At 46.6% G+C, this 19248-nt stretch overlaps 1 protein-coding gene across 2 annotated transcripts in view; it reads left to right on the top strand.

Moving 5' to 3' along the window:
* GAREM1 (GRB2 associated regulator of MAPK1 subtype 1) overlaps positions 1 to 17403 on the top strand; it is a 224227-nt gene extending 206824 nt beyond the window's left edge. The window contains exons 5-6 of one of the 2 annotated variants that reach the window (XM_004702937.2): positions 9991 to 10157; positions 11919 to 17403. In XM_004702937.2, coding sequence (XP_004702994.1) covers positions 9991 to 10157; positions 11919 to 12819 — 1068 coding nt within the window. In that variant the 3' untranslated portion in view covers positions 12820 to 17403. Of the gene's footprint in view, positions 1 to 9990; positions 10158 to 11915 lie in introns of both variants that reach the window. The other variant, XM_004702936.2, reaches the window with a different exon arrangement.
* Positions 17404 to 19248: the final 1845 nt, after the last annotated feature.

The following is a 19248-nucleotide window of genomic DNA, read 5'->3' as shown; positions in this document are numbered from 1 at the left end:
TTGTGCAGGTTTGTTTTTAATTGAAACCTTACAGGCCCAGCTTGTTTTTTTTTTTCTCTCTCTCTCTCTCTCTCCCCCACCCTCCTTCTGCGGCCACGGACATTTTCAATGCTTAGAATGTTAATAAAGATAATTACAATCTCCCATTGGATATATAGTCCCTGTTTTATATCTGTGCTCGTAGATGCCATTGGTACAAAATCACATTTATAGGGAAGTTGCAAGCCGTTTAGATGTGTCTATCATTTATTATACTTCTCAGAAAAGGTCTTTATTTCCTGGCGCAGTGGCAGATTCTTTCTTCGGAGCCCATGGCAGAAGCTCCCTAGTAGTTCAACAAGAACTTCTTTTCAGAGCCTCTTGCCCCTCTTGCTTCCCAGTGGGTGACCGACTGCCTGCTCTCTCCCCTTTGCCTCCCTTGCCTGAGGCTTGGATGTTGGCCACCATTTCAGAGACAGGTCTGTTTTCGGGCCTTCCCTTAATGTATAACGCAGAAGAAACGCGGCCCTTGAGCAGCAGCGTTTTGACTGTAAATCACAACTGCCCTCCCTTCATTAATCAGAGAGAGGTTAATTGTATCACCATGCTGTCACTGCGAAACTTGAATTTCTGTTCAGCTGGAACTCTCCAGTGATAGCTATGTGACATGACAGGGTTATGAACTCTTTGTATAAAAGCCCCTTTATAAATAAGATTTCTTAAGGCTGGGCTCATTTTGTTATCTGAGAGAAGGGAGTGTGGGAAGAAATGTAGAATACAGGGCAGAGGGCAGGCAGGGGAGGCAAAGTTACAAAGTTCAGAGAAGTCTGGTTACAAAACTCTTTTCTTTGGATCACTGGCGTCCTGAATTGGCCATTTGAGAAAAGAAAAAGAGTGGTAAAGGTGAATCCCATTTAAGATCAAGCTCATCGAGGGGGCCTGTGTTTCCGGGGTCACTAGCAGTATGGAAACACAATGGTCCTTACCTGCGTGGGAGTCATCAGTGTCCCATGCTGTGTGGTCTTTGCGACGGCAGCGCGTGATGGCAGATTCAAAACTGTGTGCACTGAGGAGGTACGGGTGGCCTCCTCAGCAGGATCCACAAATCCTTTGTGTTTTATTTAAGAGTGGAGCAAGTACTACTGTGAAATTAAGTTGTCCTCCCCCCAAAAAACGAATATCTAAAGACCAGAAAGCAAAGTCATGTGACCTGGTGAGGGTTCTGTTTGCCTTTCTTAACTTCTCTCTTGGGCTCAGTCAGTGAGCGATATGAAAGGGTCACTTCTCCCAGGGCAGAAAAGGTAGTTCTGAGAAAGGAAGACAAAGCTTTCTGCACATTGTTCTACCAAAACAAAGCCACACAGAGCCCTGGTGGAGCACCCGTTAAACACTCCAGTGCTGAATGAAAGGTTCACAGCCACACCCACCCAGCTGTTCTGCAAGGGAAAAGAGGTGGCCGTTCTGCTCCTTTACAGATGAAAGTCTTGAACACCCTAGGGCACAGTTCTACCCTGTCACATGGGATGTCTGGGAGTCAAAATCGACTCCGTGGCACAAAACAAAGCAACAAATTCTCGCCCCAAAGTCCCTCTTTCCATATTACATTGTTTTATAAACACCTGGTGGGTCTTGTGTCAGTTTCATTGTTTTAACCCCGTAAGTGTAATAGGGGAATATTAGAAATTAGTTCATAGGCAATATGTATAAAATGCTCCAGTTGCATATTATATTTGTATTTTTGCCCCCTGAGCCATAAGTCATAATAGACCCAAAGTCAACAGCAAACATCTGCTGGTGACCCTGTTTTCCAACGGCATAACAATAAGTTTTCTATTATTAACAAATTAGCATATGCTTTTTTTAAATGGAGCCAGAGCAAGAAGATCCTTTTCACAGGTGATCAGTGCCTTACCCTGTGCATTTCCCACCTAAGTAATCAGAGTTAGTTCACTGAGAAATGGAGAGAGAAAGGGAAGAGTAAATACCTACGAGGTGGTACCCAGGTACCCAAAAGAAGCACCACCGACGGAGCTTTTGTAGTGTGCAGTTTCCCCCTAGGCGAGCATCGAGCAACTCACTCTGATTTAGTGCACCCAGTGGCGTCCTCTGGGAAGGTTCTCTCTGGCCACAGTGAATTTTTCTGTAAAAGTAGTTTTGCTCAAACCTCAGTGTTTGTGATGAGCACTTTAAGAGAACAGCGTGTGGCTGTGAAATTTTGTTTCCTGCGTGGGGAAAATGCCACAGAAACCGTTGTAATGTTGAACACAGCTTATAAGGACAGCACTATGGGAAAAACTCAAGTGTACAAGTGGTTTTCTTGTTTCAGAAAAGGTGACATGTTGATTGATGACCAACCTTATTCTGGACAACCAACCATCAACTTCCCAAACCGATGAAAATGTTGACGAAATTTGTGCACATGTGCTCGAAGACTGATGACAGACGATTATAGAGAGTGGGGAAATTATCTGGACTAGCTTGGAACTCAGTTCAGCAAATTTTAACAGAAGATTTGGGGATGAGAAGACTCGCTGTGAAATTTGTGCCTTGGGTTCTGACTGACTTGCATAAAGAGCGTGGACTAGAAACATGTCATGCTTTGAAAGAACAGCTCCAAAGCAACCTAGACTTTTTTCCCAAGGTCATTACTGGCGAGGAGACATGGTGCTATTCTTACGACCCCAAAAGCAAGCATTTATCAAGCCAGTGGAAGACGCCATCTCACCTCTCAAACAAACAAACAAAAAAAGCTCATCAAGTGAAATCAAAGATCAAGACGATGCTCATTTATTTTTTGATGTGAGGGGATTAGTGCATTTGGAGTTCATTCAACCAGGTTGGACTGTTCATCAAGCTTTCTATTTAGAGGTTCTGAAAAGATTGCGTAACAGTGTGTGACCAAAATGGCCTGCTTGGTGGCAGATGGGGGACTGGTTTTGCCACCACAACAATGCACCTGCACTCACAGACGTCTCAGTGCACCAGTTTGGGGCATAAAACAGCCTGCCTCTCTTGCCCCATGCACCTTACTCACTTGACCTTGCTCCATGCGACTTCTTTTTGTTTCCATGAATGAAGAGGGACATGGGACTGCGATTTGATGATGTAGAAGAGGTGAAGGAAAAAGAAAAAAAAAAATGAAGATCCTGCCAGCCATCTAAACAAATTAGTTTGAAAAATGTTTCCAAGAATGGAATCACAAGTTTGATAAATGTTTTAAGTGTAATGGAGAGTACTTCGAAGGTGATAAGGGTTTCAATTTCAATACATAGCTTTGGGGAAAAAACCTTTTGGTGAGGGTACCCCCTCGTATGCTAAGAGGTAGTGAATCAAGTTAAACTTTGTAGCCAGTAGTTCTAAATAAAGTAAGAAATCTCATTTGATGACATATTTGGTTTTGAGCAAAGATCATAGTTGATATTTGACTTGGTGGGTCACCGTTTCTTAGAAACATGATGTTTTCCAAAGCCCTGTGTCTAGTGGGTGGGTGTAGCCATTGCATTAGCTGTTAGAAAAGCTACCAGTAATGACTATTCTAGCTTTAGGTGCCCAGTGGTGGCAGGGCTGAGTGGAAATAGGCGTGTTCTTCCCTCCATCCTAAAGGAAAACTCAGATCTCTGTAGCCTGCGTATACTTCACGCCAAGAAACATGCACAGGTGTACACAATTTGCCCATTTCTTCCAGGTTTTTAAAATTAAAAAGGAAAGGCATACCTCTCTCAATCCAGCATGCCTTTCTAATGGCTGCCTTGCTCCTTTTGCAGCCAGTATTCATGAAGAACATTGCCATTTCTAATGCCATTCTCACCTCCTGCTCTGTCTCTACCTCACTGGAATCTAGCTTCTGATCTCAGCTACAAGGTCACCAGAGTCAGCAGTGACCTGCTAACTCTCACATTCAGTAAGCCTCTTCCAGGTCTTTCTGGACTTCGTGACAGCTTTGACTCTGTCGTCCTCCCACAGTCTTCCACTCCCTCAGCTTCCGGGACACCATTCCTGGGTGATTCTCCTGCTGTGTGAATGGTAAGCCCTGGTCCTTGTTTTCCTCTTCCACTGTCTCTTCCTCTGCCCATGCCTTAGAAGTAAAACCTTCTTTGCTTCTCCTCTGAGGATCTTGGTGCCCCTGTGAGTTCCAACTATAGAGTATAGAATATCCAACTCAAACTCGCTATCTGCAAAGCGGAATTCTTTGGTTTCTCCTGAACCCTGTTCCTTCCTTCTAAATTTCTGAAAATCGCAACCAGTATTTGTCACACCTTCCATGCCCCTAGACCAGAGTATCATTCCGATGGTTTCTCCAGGACTCTGAAATGTTGTGCCTTCCTAAGTCCTGCCTCCCTAATACTTTCTCTAGAAAATGGCTATGAATTCATTCTGCTGTCCCCTGGAGTGCATTCGTGGAGCTCTCACAGAACCGGGTGCACACTTTGCTTACATCTACCAATTTGTATCTTCATTCCAAATAGCTATTACCATGGACTTCTCATTTTTATATTTAGTATTCATTCCATAACCATATATACATATTAATAAATAAATGGAATTAATGAAAAAATAATAATGACTTAATGCAGTAGACAGACACGTCCTGTTCCCAGACTCTCAGGGACAATGGCAATGGTGCCTTGACTCCAGCTGTCTGCCCCCAGGACAGACGCCCTTTCCAAACACCACCTCCACCACCCTGGTTTTCAGTTTGTTAAATAGTAATCATTTGACGATGCCTCCTTAAGAATATGCTTGTAGACTAAAGAACATCAACAGTTCGCAAAAGAATAAAAACCTACCGCATTTTGATGAATTATCGTTTTCTTTAGTTTTGGGGCTAGCAATCTCTACCGTATGAACGATTACCAAGGAGAGTCGTGTTAGCATCAGGGTGGTGGTGTCTTCTAGACGAAGAAGATCACGGACTGTTTTAGAAAAGGGAAAAAAGACGTGCAGTGAAGAAGCAAGGAAGCGAGAGTGAGACTAACCAAGAGGAGTGTGACCAGCCAGAAAGGAAATCCTTGGGCCAGAGAATAGCAAGGGAACCAAGGCTGTAGTTACAAGTGGCCGTTGGCTCACCCTGGTCCCCACCCCACCCCTTCACCCCCGCCTACAGGAATTACTGAAGACAGGCAGAGGCCACCCAGAATCTGTAAGTGATGGTAATACCTTACCCCAGCTCACACAGAGCAGGATCAGCACCCTAGTGAAGTAGGTAGCAGCTGGAGTCGTTGGCGTTGGTGAGCGACCATCTAAGACACAGCTCCAGGTCTGGGCAGCAGCGAGGCCATAAGGAGATAACCCCGCCTACAAGAGCCTCAGCCTTACCCAACCCGAGATCAGAACACCTAGTGGTTCCTGGCCACCAACCCTGACAGTGCAATGTTCTGACCAGGGTCATAATAGATGGTGTCAGATAGAACAGAAGAAGAACAGAGTAGAACTCAAATTCGAGCTTTAAAAAAAACAAAACAGCCAACCTGTATACGAGTGTGCTTAATACACCTGAATAATGGATTGATAAGATTTGTAAGAGCCCCCCCAATAAATGATTAATTATATATTTTAATCATTTTATTGGGGGCTCATACAACTCATCACAATCCTTACATCCATCCATTGTGTCAAGCACATTTGTACGTTTGTTCCCATCATCATTTTCAAAACGTTTTCTTTCTACTTGAGCCCTTGGTACCAGCTCCTCATTTTCCCCCTCCATCCTAAAAATAATTTTTTTAAAGCTAAAAAACTGGATAAATAGAGAACAAAGAACCAGAACCCACTGAGACGACCATCCTAAACACTCTTTAATCCTAGAACTGAGCCCATCCCCCTGAGACCACCTGTTCTTGTGAAAGAAAAAATGACATGAAAAGAGTAGCCATCCGAATGTCTCAAAAGCACAGGGGGTTGGTCAGAAGCCCAGGAAGCTGGCGTCCTGCAAGGGGACCAGACTGCAATCAGACGAGGTGGACACATTGTGACAAATGTAACTAATGTCCCGCAGCAGTTTGTGGAACACGTTCATTGGGAACCACGTTTGCTGGGAAGCTTTCACCAAAATGCAGTAAAGTAAAAAAAAAAAAAAAAAGTCAATCCCTTGCTTAGCACCTAGAGGTATATTACTGGTAATGGAGATAACCCCACCCCAACCCTGCCAGCCCCACCACACCACACACACACTCCCCCTGAGCTGCCACATTAAGTTGAGACTAGATACTGCATATGGAATTAAGAGAAATATTTTATTTTGTTACATCGTCATTTTAAAACAGGTTCTTTTGGAGGTGCTTAAAATTAAAGCCACAGACATGATCAGTTTAGAAATACAAGTCCTGTTTCACACAACACTATGCCCAAGTGTGGTGTTGATGTGGCTCATGTGCCAGTAAACCTTGCTGGCACCTTGGTTATTCTGCCAAGATTAGCACTAATATGAGAAGATTTAGAAAAACAAGCATCAAGTTGGGATATCTTGTCAATAGCAAGGTCCACATAAAAACGGAACCGATATTCTTGGGGTCTGGACTTCAAACTGAAAGGGCACCTAGCTGCATTTTTGAGGCCTGTGCAAACTTCTCCGTGGCATTCGGAATGCCAGAGGTGACAGCTCCTCAAACTCTACTCTCCCACGACAATAGGAACCCGAATGATGATAGCCCTCTCTACCAGTTTCACTTTTAGGCTCATTCAGTATGAATGAGAAGGAAGTAATGTAAACCATATGTGTTAGCAGAGTTGGGATGGGCTCAGAGAATGTCAGTTTGGGGCTGGGCCAGAGGAACTGGCAGTGAGGTAGGGATGAACATTAGATATCAAAGTAGAGAGAGCCAAGAAAGGTGAGGTGACCCTGAATCCATCACTTTGGGTGGAGCATTTCTAGGGTTGTTCCCGTAGAGGCACCGGAGGAGTAAGAGTCACTTGCTGCTCGAATGTTCTAGAATGATGGGAGAGAGGCAGCCTGCAAAGTGTCACTGAGAGCCAAGACAGCCATGAGGGGCCCTTGGAGAGAAGTGATGACAACCACAAGCGGAGGTTTTGAGAATGTGCAGAAGATGTCGTGCTTGCACGTTGTAATCGAGTAGGAGGGGAACTGGCACTGCGGTGGCTGGCCCTCCACTGTTGTTAAATTGCCTGTCCTCGTGGATCAGAGGTGGTTGAAGCACAGCCACGTTCCGTTTGGATATAAATGGCCCATGTTGAATCCAATCAAGGAGCAAAGAAAGAAAAGAGTTATGTAAAGGTGTAAGGACATAGTCCAGATGGCACAAGAAACCCTCACCATCACGTCTGAATTTCACAATGTATGTATTCCCCCCAAAGACATCATTTTCTCCATAAGATGCAATGCACTGTGGCTTCACACGAGCAAGCACACATGTAGCAACAAGTGGGAAAGAGTGTGGTCATGTGCAGGCACATTGGCAGGGCCATCGGTCCTGCGGCTTGTCAAGGCCTCTCCACACCTGCCCAGGATGACGCAAGCCACTTGTCTTGTGCCTCCACAAAATTACAGCTGATGTCTTATCATGCCCGTTTTAAAACTACAGCCTCGCCCCACCCCCTCAATTGGGGTTTCTAATAAGCTTGTGAACTCCAGTGAACTCTCCTCTCATCACAGTGGAGGCAAATCTTTTCTGGCCTCCTTCATATTTCCTCCCTGACCACATCACGTCCCCTAAAGACCAAGGATTCCTACACCTACACTCACCTACGTCCTTGAACCACCTCCGGGAGGAACGCAACCACTCCAAACTTGTTCTTTGTCTTACAATCTGTTTTGAGGCTTAGCTGTAAACATCAGTTAGCCAGCGCTTACCTCACCAGGCCCAACGGTCTTCAGTGATTTATATTGCACGATCCTGCCCCTCCAGTGGGGAAAACTTACTGGATAACTCTTGGAGACTACCCTGTTACCAAAAAAGCCCACAAAGTCTCACTCGGTTGGGGAACATCACACATCTCACCAAAGAGCTCAGCCATCACGTTAGGGATAAGTTAATGAAATGTTTGACCAGGATGGGCCAAAAATGGCGTGTAGATAGCCGAATGGCCCGTGGCAGAACAGGTCTCCACCCCTGCTCTCCACGGCCTTGAGTGCCTACCATGGTTCTAAGAACAGGAAAGAGAACTTCCCCGGGGTCAACTTTCATTCCAAGATCTTGCCCCCAAGGATTCTTTGAAATTAAAATACACTCTAATTTGACATGTTGGCAATCCTGTAATGGACATTTCAGCTAGAAGACTTCCTGATGAACCATAATTAATGACGAATCCAAAACATTCTAAATGGTGTTCGGCATTAGCCGTGTTTGCCCCATGCCCCACCCTCACCTCAAAATTGAAAGTTCCCTTTTTTTGAAAGTTGAGAAGTTAGCGGGCAGGTTTTCCATAGTTCCCATTGCTGTACGCATAAAGGGACCAAGATCAGCTGTAGGCAAATCCCACCCATCAGCCGAGATTCTGCAGGGGAGCCTGCGCCATCGACTAGTTCACAACTTAAGTGGAAGAGGGAAGGCGTCACAATGTAGGAGGGCGCTTCAGAAAGCTCGTGGAAAGTAGATGGAATTAGACCACCTCATAGACAACCCCCCTTCCCCAAAGACAGAGTGGGGTAGCTCACCTGGAACCTCAGTATCCCACTTGGTTCTCAGCTGCTTAAAAGAGCCGCCCCCACCCCCCACCCCCGCCTCCTGTGCGATCCTCTCGCCCTCCTGTCCAGTGATGAGTCTGCCGCCGACACTAAGGCCTGTTTTTAGCTGGCTCTCCCATCGAGGGTGTAGAAATGATACTGGCCAGACACTTTCAGAAGGGGCAGCCTGAAGCTATCGAGGAAGAACCTGCTGCTCTGAGGGTTGGGTTTTTATTGGAGCTCCAAAGGTGTGATCCGAGCCCCAGGAAGAAAATGTCCAAGGTGAAACCTTTCGCACAGAATGGAGGTTGGCTGGTGAACGGGGTCACATGACCTTTCATCTGGCTTTGCTTTGGCAAGTGAATGAGGCCCAGGAAGCCAGTTGGAGGCCCCGACCCGTGTGCAGTGTGGGTGGCAGGTGATGTAATCCAATGTGGACTCTATTTTATTGTATGCAAAATTCGTACCAGAGCTCATGGGAACTTGGCTGTTTTGTTGTCTAAATTACCCCAAAGCTGCCTGCATAGAAAAGATGTTAAAGGCCGGGGGGTGGGGGGGATGTGGAGAGAGGGTGGGAGCCATCCTTTAAAAACAAAGATACTTCCAAGACATTTGCAGTAACACATGCGTCAGGGTAGATGGGGAGAATCTGGTATAATCTGCCCCCTGCTGCCAGACACCGAGAAGTACATGTGAAAAATACTTCATAGTCTTGAGGGTGGTGGATGGAAAGCAAACAGCTGGTGGAATCAGGTAGTGGAAGGAATCCAGTGTGCGTATGAAGGCTGGGCTGGGGGACTTAAGGGCGCTGCCACCCAAGTTTGGCCCAGAGATCAAGAGCGTCTGTCTGATCTGGGACTGTGTCCGAAATTTAGAATCTCTCTGGAACGCCCTAAATTTACTGAATCAGATGGGGTGCCTGAGATGACCCCTGGATCATTCTTCTTGGCACTCGCATGTCGGAAGAGGCTGGAAGTCAGAAGCTCGGTGAGCAGGTCCACAGAGTCCTGGGGGGGGGGGGTGTCCCGGGGGTGTCCAGGACCGCGGAAGGATCTTGCTTGCTTTCTGCCCCTTCATCCTTAACCTCCCATAATCCCTCACACGTCTCGCGCCCTTGCAGACACCCGGAACGCTCATGGTATTTGCTACATTTCAGCAGTAACTGACGGGTCCCGAGCGACTTATTTCTGAATCAGTTGTCCCAGCAAGGAGGCGCGAGGCGCCCTGTTTTCTCCCCAGCAGGCTCCAGGGTTTTCCATCTGTGTGTGTTCCGGTCTTCTCACTCACCCTGCTCTGCTCTTTGAGAGCAGTGACTTGACCCTTGAGGATCGAGCTGGCCCCGGTGCCATTGTCGGTCTGTTGCTAACCCCGAGTGTTCTTTTCCGCGCCAGGTCAGGGAAGAATGCCGGCTCCTGAACGCCCCGCCTGTTCCGCCCCGGAGCGCAAAGCCTTCGTCCACCAGTCCCTCGGTTCCTCCTCGCACAGCCAAGCCAGCGCGGCCACAGACTCGGTCTCCCAGCCCCACCCTGTCCTACTATTCTTCAGGGCTGCACAACATGTAAGTCTCCGGGCCAGGTCCCCATTCCAGCTCCTTCTCCCCAGCCAGTGCACGGGTGCCTGGGGCCCTTCTTACAAGCAAGGTAGCCCAACCATAGGTACAACAGGGGGAGAGGAAATGGGGTTGGGTTAGGGGGTTTGGGAGGGTGGATTTCACTGGAAAGGGGCAGGGGGTTGGGGAGGAGTTGATTTTGACAAAGATGGAAGGGACAATGTCTTAGGAAGGGAAGATCACAGGAGAGCCTCTGAGAAATGCAGTGAAGACGTCCTGCTGTGTTCTCTTGGAAGCAGCCCACGGGTTGCCAGCAATTCTCACAGACCAGCATCTGATTCTCTGCCTGAACCATGACCCAAGTGGGCCAGCACCAGTGCGGCTGGCACTGAGGATGCCGCTCAGCAGAGAGCCCCCTTCTTGACCATTGCGGTCAGGTAGACATTCATTCACTTGTCTGGATCCTTCCAGGGTCGTGAGCTCATTCTTTTGCAATGCAGCTCATTCCGCTACTGGCAAAGGCTAACAATTATTTTTAGAACTCTTTCATAATATTGAGTTGAAATCTATCTGCCTGTGGCTTCCAACTATTTCTTATGTCAAGAAAAATTGTATGAGCAGGACCAGCCTTTGTCACCCCATGAAAGTTTGAAATTAGCTCTGATGTAAGTCCACTTCTCCAAAAGAAACAGCCTCAGTTCAGCCCACTGTTTCCCTTGGCATCTCTACCTGGGCCCTCGGTAGCCTGGTTCCCTACCTGTGAGCTCACTCTTGCTTCACTGTGGCCTCGAAAATGAGGCGCCCAGAGCTGAATGCCCCTACTGTAATCATTAACTTTACAGCAGCTCTCCTCACAGGTATTTTTTGTTAACTGTCGTTGTTTGGACATTTAAGTCTTTAGGGTAATACTATTAAATTGTACATAAATAAGTTATTTTTAAAAAGCATACCCATTTTATTTGAAACTTTTCTTCCTACTTCAGACTTACTGCTAGAAATAGGGTAATGGATGGTGAAGGTATAGTTACATCCTGTAGCACAAGGCTGGCAAGCATGAGACACCCAAAAGGTGTCGGACAGTTTGCCTGGTGTCTTTTGTCTGGGATAACTGTAGCTCCTGCTATCTCACTCCACAGTTGCCCACTGCAGACATCACTAATCCATCATTGCACTTGTTAAGCCGAAAGGTGGCTGAATTTTTCTTTCATCATAAAGATCCAGACATCCACTAACTAATGCTTAATGATAAAATATTTCATGTTATTTTCTAATACGTATATGGGGGGGTGAAAAAAGATGTGCTTGCACGTACTCTGGTAGTGCTGTTGGGTAAGCAGTGGACTATTAACCACAAGGCTGGTGGCTCAAGGCTACTAGCTATTCCAAGGGAGAGAGAGGAGGCCATCAAATCTCAGAAAGATTCACAGCCTTGAAGCCCTTATACAGGGTTGCTATGAGTTAGAATTGGCTATAAGAGTGGGTTTGGTTTGGGTTCGGGATAGGCACACCTATACATACACCATCTCTGCTAGATCTTAAATTATCCATATCAGTAATTATACCATCTCCACTGTATTGTAAGTAGTTATGCGTATCCATAATTGCCCGTGTACTTTATGAAAACTTTTCATTCAAATGTTATTGGACACTTTATAGAATTTCCCTACCCACCCTTTTCTATTTGCCAGTGACCTCTCTGGATAATGGAAGGCGTGGGATGTGGGCTCTTGTTTGTCACTAACTTGTCTCTGTGTTTGCTTTCTTAAGCAGCATTACTAAGAGTGACACGAGTCCTTCAGAAAGTACTCCTGTGTCCTGCTATCCTTGCAACCGAACGAAAGCTGATTCTGTGGACCTAAAATCCCCATTTGGAAGTCCTTCTGCGGAAGCTCTGTCATCCAGGCTCTCATGGCCTAACCGTTACACGGGAGCATCTGAGAGCCAGACCAGGAGTGATTTTCTATTGGATCCAAGCAGGAGCTACAGTTATCCCAGACAAAAGACACCAGGCACACCAAAGAGAAACTGCCCGGCACCTTTTGATTTTGAGGGCTGTGAGCCCGTGGCTAGCCAGTTTGAACCCAGCTCGGTCACTGCAGAATTCAGTAGCGGCGTCTCTGGTTGTCCCAAGTCAGCGAGCTACTCATTGGAGAGCACCGATGAGAAAACTCTCGCAGCGGGCACCACAAAGCAGAGTGTCTCGTGCCCTGCCTTACCCCCACGGGCCCCCAAAGCAGTGGAAGAGACCGTCGCCTCTGAGACATCTCCTTTGCCTCTGAAAATTGATGGTGCTGAGGAAGACCCCAAGACTGGGTCTCCAGATCTCTCTGAAGACCAGTATTTTGTTCAAAAGGGCATGCAGGACATCTTCTCCATCTCCTACCCGCTTTCCTCTCCACTCCATCTCCAGCTGGCTCCCCGGTCTTGTGGCGATGGCTCCCCATGGCAGCCGCCTGCAGACCTTTCAGAACTCTCCATAGAAGAAGTGTCCAAGTCGTTGCGGTTCATCGGTTTGTCTGAAGATGTCATATCATTCTTCGTTACCGAAAAGATTGATGGGAGTTTGCTTGTTCAACTGACAGAAGAAATCCTCTCTGAGGATTTCAAATTGAGCAAACTGCAGGTGAAGAAGATAATGCAATTCATTAATGGCTGGAGGCCCAAGATATAGCCAAGTAACCCCAGCTAGTGGGAAAGGAATTGGAGGGGGGGGTTCTAGAAGGGGGTGGGCAGGGATGTTATTTCATGTTTTTGCACTAAACACCTTCTCTGTACATAGGGATCAGAGACACTCTTACTATGCAGATTACGGTTTTGAATGGTGAACAGGCTATTTTGTACATCAATAAAAATGCTGTACGGAACACTTAGAGGTGTGCCTTGTACGTCACTCAACACTCAACAGCTGCTAACAGGAAAAAGGCATATTCCAAGACTTCATTCTTAACCCCAATCGGGTTAAGTGAGAAGGCCTGATATTTATTGCAAAATAGCCAAAGCTGAACGACATAAAACTCTTAAAAACAGAAAACACCTGTGAACAATAATTCCCTTTTGTTGGTGGGCTGGGGTTGACTTTAGGCGATTAACACTAGCCTGTGCTCTGTTGTTTGGATTGCTCACTGCTCATTGTTGGACTCTTGTGCCTAAAAACTGTTAGTGATCTGACATGACCCTTCATGTGATCTGCTTGGCGAGGGGATCTTTTTGTCAAAGATGTTTTTTCCCAAAAGTTGTCTGGTAATAGAGGTTATGTGACGTCCTTAGGAATTATACAGATCATGACAACAATAATTTATCTGTAACTGCTGCTAATTTTTTTTTCTTGAGCAGAGGAAAAACAATATAGATATGGATGTATATATTTACGTATACAAAATACACCTGCACATGTTTTACACAACCTCATTCTGAGTTTATTTTGGATACAGCCTGTTCTTTTGCAACTATCCATTGAAGTTTGGGAGCTAGAAGGGAAAATCAAGGCACTCTTAGGAATAGGGGACAGAGTGAGCCCAAAGAGTCCCAGAACCCTGTCACTCAAAGTTGGATTTTGTTAGCCTTTGTAATGGAAGACACACAACCAGTCACTGGAGAGTCTATTGAAGAATTACATTTGACTTTACCCCCTTTATGGGGCTGGGTTTTATATATACTACTACCATGCTGATGTCTGGGGAAGGAATATTTTCCGCCAGATGTTAGTTCCCCTCTGGTTGGAGGGTCTCAGTCCCCTGCGTGGCTGTCGTGAGGGGTCTGGAGAGCATTTCTGGGACCACATCGGGTTGTCACCTTGCTTCGGGCTTCAGCAGAAGCCTGAGCTACAACCCCCTGTTGTTACGTGCGCTCCATCTGAATCCTTTGTAAAATCCCAGAGTGTGGCGTTACTTCGCAAACATTTTCCCCCTCTTTTCCAAAGAAAATACTCATGATCCTGTTTTCATTCGTTTCCTTCCAAGAACTCCAGGACATTCGTTTGACCATTTTCACTAAATATGATTAAATATTCCAAAATAAACTGCAGTGTCGTCATTCTTTCTGGAGGAAGAGAAGCCGTAGGGCAAGTTGAAGCAGGAGCAAGGTGCTATCCAAACAGCCCTGCCTCCCCAGAGTCCGCCCCGGACCCCAGACGCACACAGTCTAACGCTGCACCTCGGTGCTCGGCCAGGCAGGTCCCCCAGCAGAGCGTCCGAGTGGCTTGCAGGATTGCATTCTGTTCCCTCAGCTGCGTTTCCTGCTCACCGAATGATCATAATCCGAGGACAGGAGGTTGTGACCCCTTGACATGTGTGCCTACCCCACCAGTCTAGTGCCGCAGATCTTATTTTTCATAGACCTAGTCTCTATTTCCTGGCATTAAATGTCAGTCTGTCTCACAGTTAGAAGTCAGAATGATTTGATGCCTAGTCTCATTTTCCATCTTAAAGCGAGGTTTCCACCCAGTCGAGCCCGGCTCCACCAGCCCGTGTGCGTCCGCGTAGGCCTGTGCTCCGATGGGGGTTCCGGAATTGAACACCAGCGCTTTCTCACGAGGCACCTCTGCGTGGGCTCGAACCGCCAAGCTTTCCATGAGCCAAGTGCGTTGACACCTCCCAGGGCCTCCTTTGGATGGTAGCTCTTCTTTCAAAAGGGAGGGGATTTTTCTCTCCCATAATATAAATACTCTTACATGGAAAGCATTCTCTAAAATGCGTCTGTCCGGAGCGCCCCTGTCAAAGTAAACAGCGCATCTCTGAAGGCGTTTCTGGTACTGCACTCCCGGACACCACGCCCTGCACTCACTTTCGTGTTTGGAAAGCACCCCAAAGGGTGTGTGGAGTGAGCCCCTTACTTCACACACTAACCTCAGAACTTTTCAAGTGAAAACTGGTAAAGTACCGTTGAAAAATTAGCCCTTATCCGATTTGCTGAAGCCGTAGTCCTTGGACACAACTCTCGGATTCAGAAGGAGCAGCAGAGCCAGGCGTGGTTTATTATGAAGGTTGCCCCATGTAAACAATTGAACCTTTTTAACATTTTTATTTTACCTTTGCTCTCGCAAAACTTGACACAAAATTGTTGGGGTTCTTTGTTTTGTTTTTGTCCTGTGTTGATTGACAGCGTGCGACCCTTTGGAGGGCAGGGCCTGGTTCCTCTGGGACGCTCACCGGTTCAACATTTGTCAAGCACCTCTCCCGGGTCAGGTGCTGTGCTGGAGCTGATGATGCCAGGCTGGAAAAAGACACGGCCCTGCCCTCCACCTATATACAAAACCAGGGCTCCTGCTGAGGCACGTTTATGTTGAAGAGGGATGCAGCCCTTGGGGTAGCAGGATGTGTGGAGTTAAATGTGTGGAGTCTGTAGAATCCACAGGTGACAGAAACAGCAGCCTCTCTCACGGTGTAAAATGAATCTATGAGTAGCTTATGTCTCCTGATTGGTTCAATTTTTTTTTTCATTGACTTGGGATATTTTATATTGTAGTAAATATATTCGTCATCTCCAAAGCTCTAAATAAACATAACCATAATAAGTCAGTCCAGAACTGAACGCCTATCGGTAGAAAGGGACTAGACAAGGCCCTGGTCCCCTGGAGAGAATCACAACAAGAAATGCTGAGCTGAGCTATGAAGGAGACAGCCCGGCCCTGCTCAGAGCTGTGGCTGTCCGGTGGCAACCGTGTTCAGCCGCCGCCACCACCAGCAGCACCTTCCTCCTGGCAGGTGCCTACAGGAGACATGTCTAAACAGAACCCTTTTTGGGGTCTTTAAACTCCTGGCAAAACTCATCACAGCCCTCCTCAGAGAAGAGCAGTCTCTGAGCAATAAAGAGCAATAAAGCAAGCCAAGCAGCTAAAATCTAAAACGTTGGGCGGAAGAGCTCAAACACTTGCAGGTCACTTCCATCTGAGAATCCCAAATGTCTGCAAGTCCTGTCCTCTTCGGGTTGGGAGCTGCTTGACTTGAACTGTGAACATTGCCCTTAGATTCCTCAAGGCTCGGTACACTGCCGCCTTCACCAGATTGGCAATTGAACAGAACAGCAACCTTTCGGGAAGGAGGACAGCAGGCCCAACCATTCTCCTACTCATCCAGAAACCTCTCTGCTCATATTCCAGAGCCATACATAGCACACCCCGGGTAGTGCCGTGGTGAGGAGTTGGGCTGTGATCAGCATGGTCAGCAGTTCAAAACCCCGAGCAGCTCCTCAGGAGAAAGACTGGGCTTTCTACTCCCGTAAACAGTTACCGTCTTGGAAACCCACTGGGGGTGTCTATGAGACAGCAATGACTCGATCGACCGATGGCCGTGTGTGTTTTGTTTTGTTGGGTTTGGGTTTTTTAAGAGCACAGCCCTGCTGCTCCTCAGAGGAGAGACCATGATTTCCCCTGGCCTAACTCGTGTGTTGTCATGAACATGCTGCGTGACGCTGGAAAACGAGACCCTGCTCCAAAGACCCTCCAGAACTGGAGGAACATTTCGGTCCACCAGAAATGGCAAGTCTGCACTAGACACACGAGGCTTTCAGAAACCTCACGCTCATCTCATCTGTTCACACTATTGATTGGGCTGCTGTGGCCAGAGGTGGAAGATGCCCGTAGTGTAAGCAGTAGGCATAGGTAAGGACTGAATGCGGCAGGACGGGGTAATCGATGGTTCTTCCGGCCACTCTTACTAAGTCATGTCACTTAGTCTTCAAAACTTGGTGTCTTAGAAATTCGTCTCATTGAAGCAGCCAGAAGGGAGGGGTACGTGTGCGTTCAGTTAAAATTATATACAAATATCTTCTGCCGTGTTGCTGCTCTAACTTTTAGGTTATGAATTTTGTAATAGAGCTTATCAGATTGCAGATTTCCTTTGTTTGCAATCCTGAATAGGTAGCTGGGCTTAGGTCGTGTCTTTGCTGCCAACTTTCCCTCCCATTTTCATAATACGTTCCATGTAGAGTGTTGTGTAAGCAAGCAGGCTGAAAATGGAGCTCTGTCGATTAAAACATGCGGGGTGGGGGAAGGGTGTGGAGGGGCTGTCATTCCTTGACTTACATGGAAATAGTGTACTCTTGTCAAAGAATTTGGTCACCAGCTTTATAACTGTCTTTGCTTGGAAAACGTGAGTGGTTAACTACCAGTTGACAGTTGTGTTATTCTCCTGAGCATAATCTAATGGGCCCAATTTGTACCTCAAGATAAACACAGGATGTTATGTCTGAAGAACTTCATTGTCTGTCGATTTAAATGGTTCTGAAATGTCGATAAATAAAGCGGTTTTAAAATCGCCCTGCTTGCCGTCGTTTTGTGTTTTCACCGAGGGTGGCTTTGGTGGAGGTTTCCACGTCAGATCGCCATTCTGTATTCAGCACTGCATCAAGCCTCCCAAGAGCTTACCCTGCTCCTCTTTTGTTTTTATTTTATCTTGTTTTGTTTTTGCTCTTCCCCCTCTTTTAGGACATTATTGTTACTTCACTCAAGTTAACACCTGTCCACCCTCTCCAAAGCTTCTTAAACTGTAGGTAAAAAGAAGCCAGGCGTGGGAAAAATTGAAGAAAAAAACCACTGCCACATAGCTTCACAGGAGTGCTCTCCATCGGAGGAGCCCTGATGGGGCAGCGGGATAAGCATTGGGCTGCTTAACCACAGGGTCAGCTGTTCAAACCCACCAGTTACTCCATGGGAAAGAGAAAATTGACTGCCCCAGAAAGATGTCACACCAGCCTGCGCCTTCATGAGGTGTTGACGGAATCGGGTAACAGGCACCAGAAGGCATCAAACAAAACAAAATGTTGAGAACAAGGGGAGCAGAGACCCCCAAACCCATCCCTAGACAGTAGGACATCCCCTCACAGAAAGGTCACTAGGAAGGGAGACCAGAGCGCAGTATAGCACTGATGAAATACTATTCCTTTGGTTTTTTGAGGCTTCCTCACCCCCACTATCATGACCCCAGTCCTACCTTTCAGTTCTGGCTAGACGGGAACATGTACACTGGTACAGATAAGAGCTCACACACATGGAATCCAGGAAGGATAAACCCCACTGGGATTGAAATTGGTGTAGCAATACCAGGAGGGTGTGGGAAGGAGGGGAGGAAAAGGGAGCCTTCAAAATGACTGATACATAATCCCCATCCCCAGGAGGACGAAAAACAGAAAAGTGGGTGAAGGAAGATAGCAGTCTGTGTAACATATGAAAACAATAGTCATTTATAATTTATCAGGGGGTCACAAGAGGGGGAAGGAAGAAAGAGGAACTGATCTAGAAAGTAAATGATTAGAAAATATTTTTGGCAACGTGTACAAATATATTTTATACAATTGATGTATGGAATGTTATAAGACCTATAAGAGCCCCCAATAAAATGATTTTTTTAAAAAAAGATTTATAGTCTCTGAAAGCCCAGGGAAAATTCTACTCTGCCCGAAAGGGTTGATAGGACTTGGATTAAACTTGATCACAGTTGGTTTAGACTTGAGGTTTTTCTTCCCTATTGGCCTTCTGGATAGGTAGGTAGATAGATGACAGATAGATAGATAGATAGATAGATAGATAGATAGATAGATAGATAGATAGATAGATAGATAGATAGATAGATAGATGATAGATAGATAACCATAGAGCGATGGTAGATGGATGGACATATAGATATAGCTAGCTAAAATATAGACGTTATTTTAAATACTCAAAAAGGTGTCCACTCCTGAGGAGAAAGGAGCTTGTGCGGCAGCATTTTTCAGGCTGCAAACCGCTTCTGTCCTGTTGAGAGTCAGGGACTGGGGCTGTTAGACTAGACGAAGCTGGCAACCAAGCTACCTGATGGAATTCAAAGAGAACGGTGCTTTTGTGGTCTGGATTTGGGGAGAAAAGCAAATAGAGATGACCTGGTGGGTTTTTAAACTATAAGTATGTGAATATCCACCCGGGGCAAAGAAAACTCACATGGAGTCCTTCCGCCCTGGCTTACAGGCAGCTTCTCTTGTGCTGACCGCCGGCCTACATCGGGGAGCAGGCGTGATGGGGCGGCACGCAGGAGCACGGGGCCTGTACCAGATGGAGCTAGTTCGCTTTCAGAGAAGCTGGAGGAAGGAGAAGGCAGGTTGCTGAAGAGCGCTTTTTATAGTGCTTGAA

Source organism: Echinops telfairi, unplaced genomic scaffold (genome assembly GCF_000313985.2).
Source record: "Echinops telfairi isolate 266 unplaced genomic scaffold, ASM31398v2 ScPeMD7_7400;HRSCAF=8409, whole genome shotgun sequence".
Classification (NCBI taxonomy): domain Eukaryota; kingdom Metazoa; phylum Chordata; class Mammalia; order Afrosoricida; family Tenrecidae; genus Echinops; species Echinops telfairi.
The sequence above is the reverse complement of the archived record's forward strand: the minus strand, read 5'-3'. Positions and strand labels throughout refer to the sequence as shown.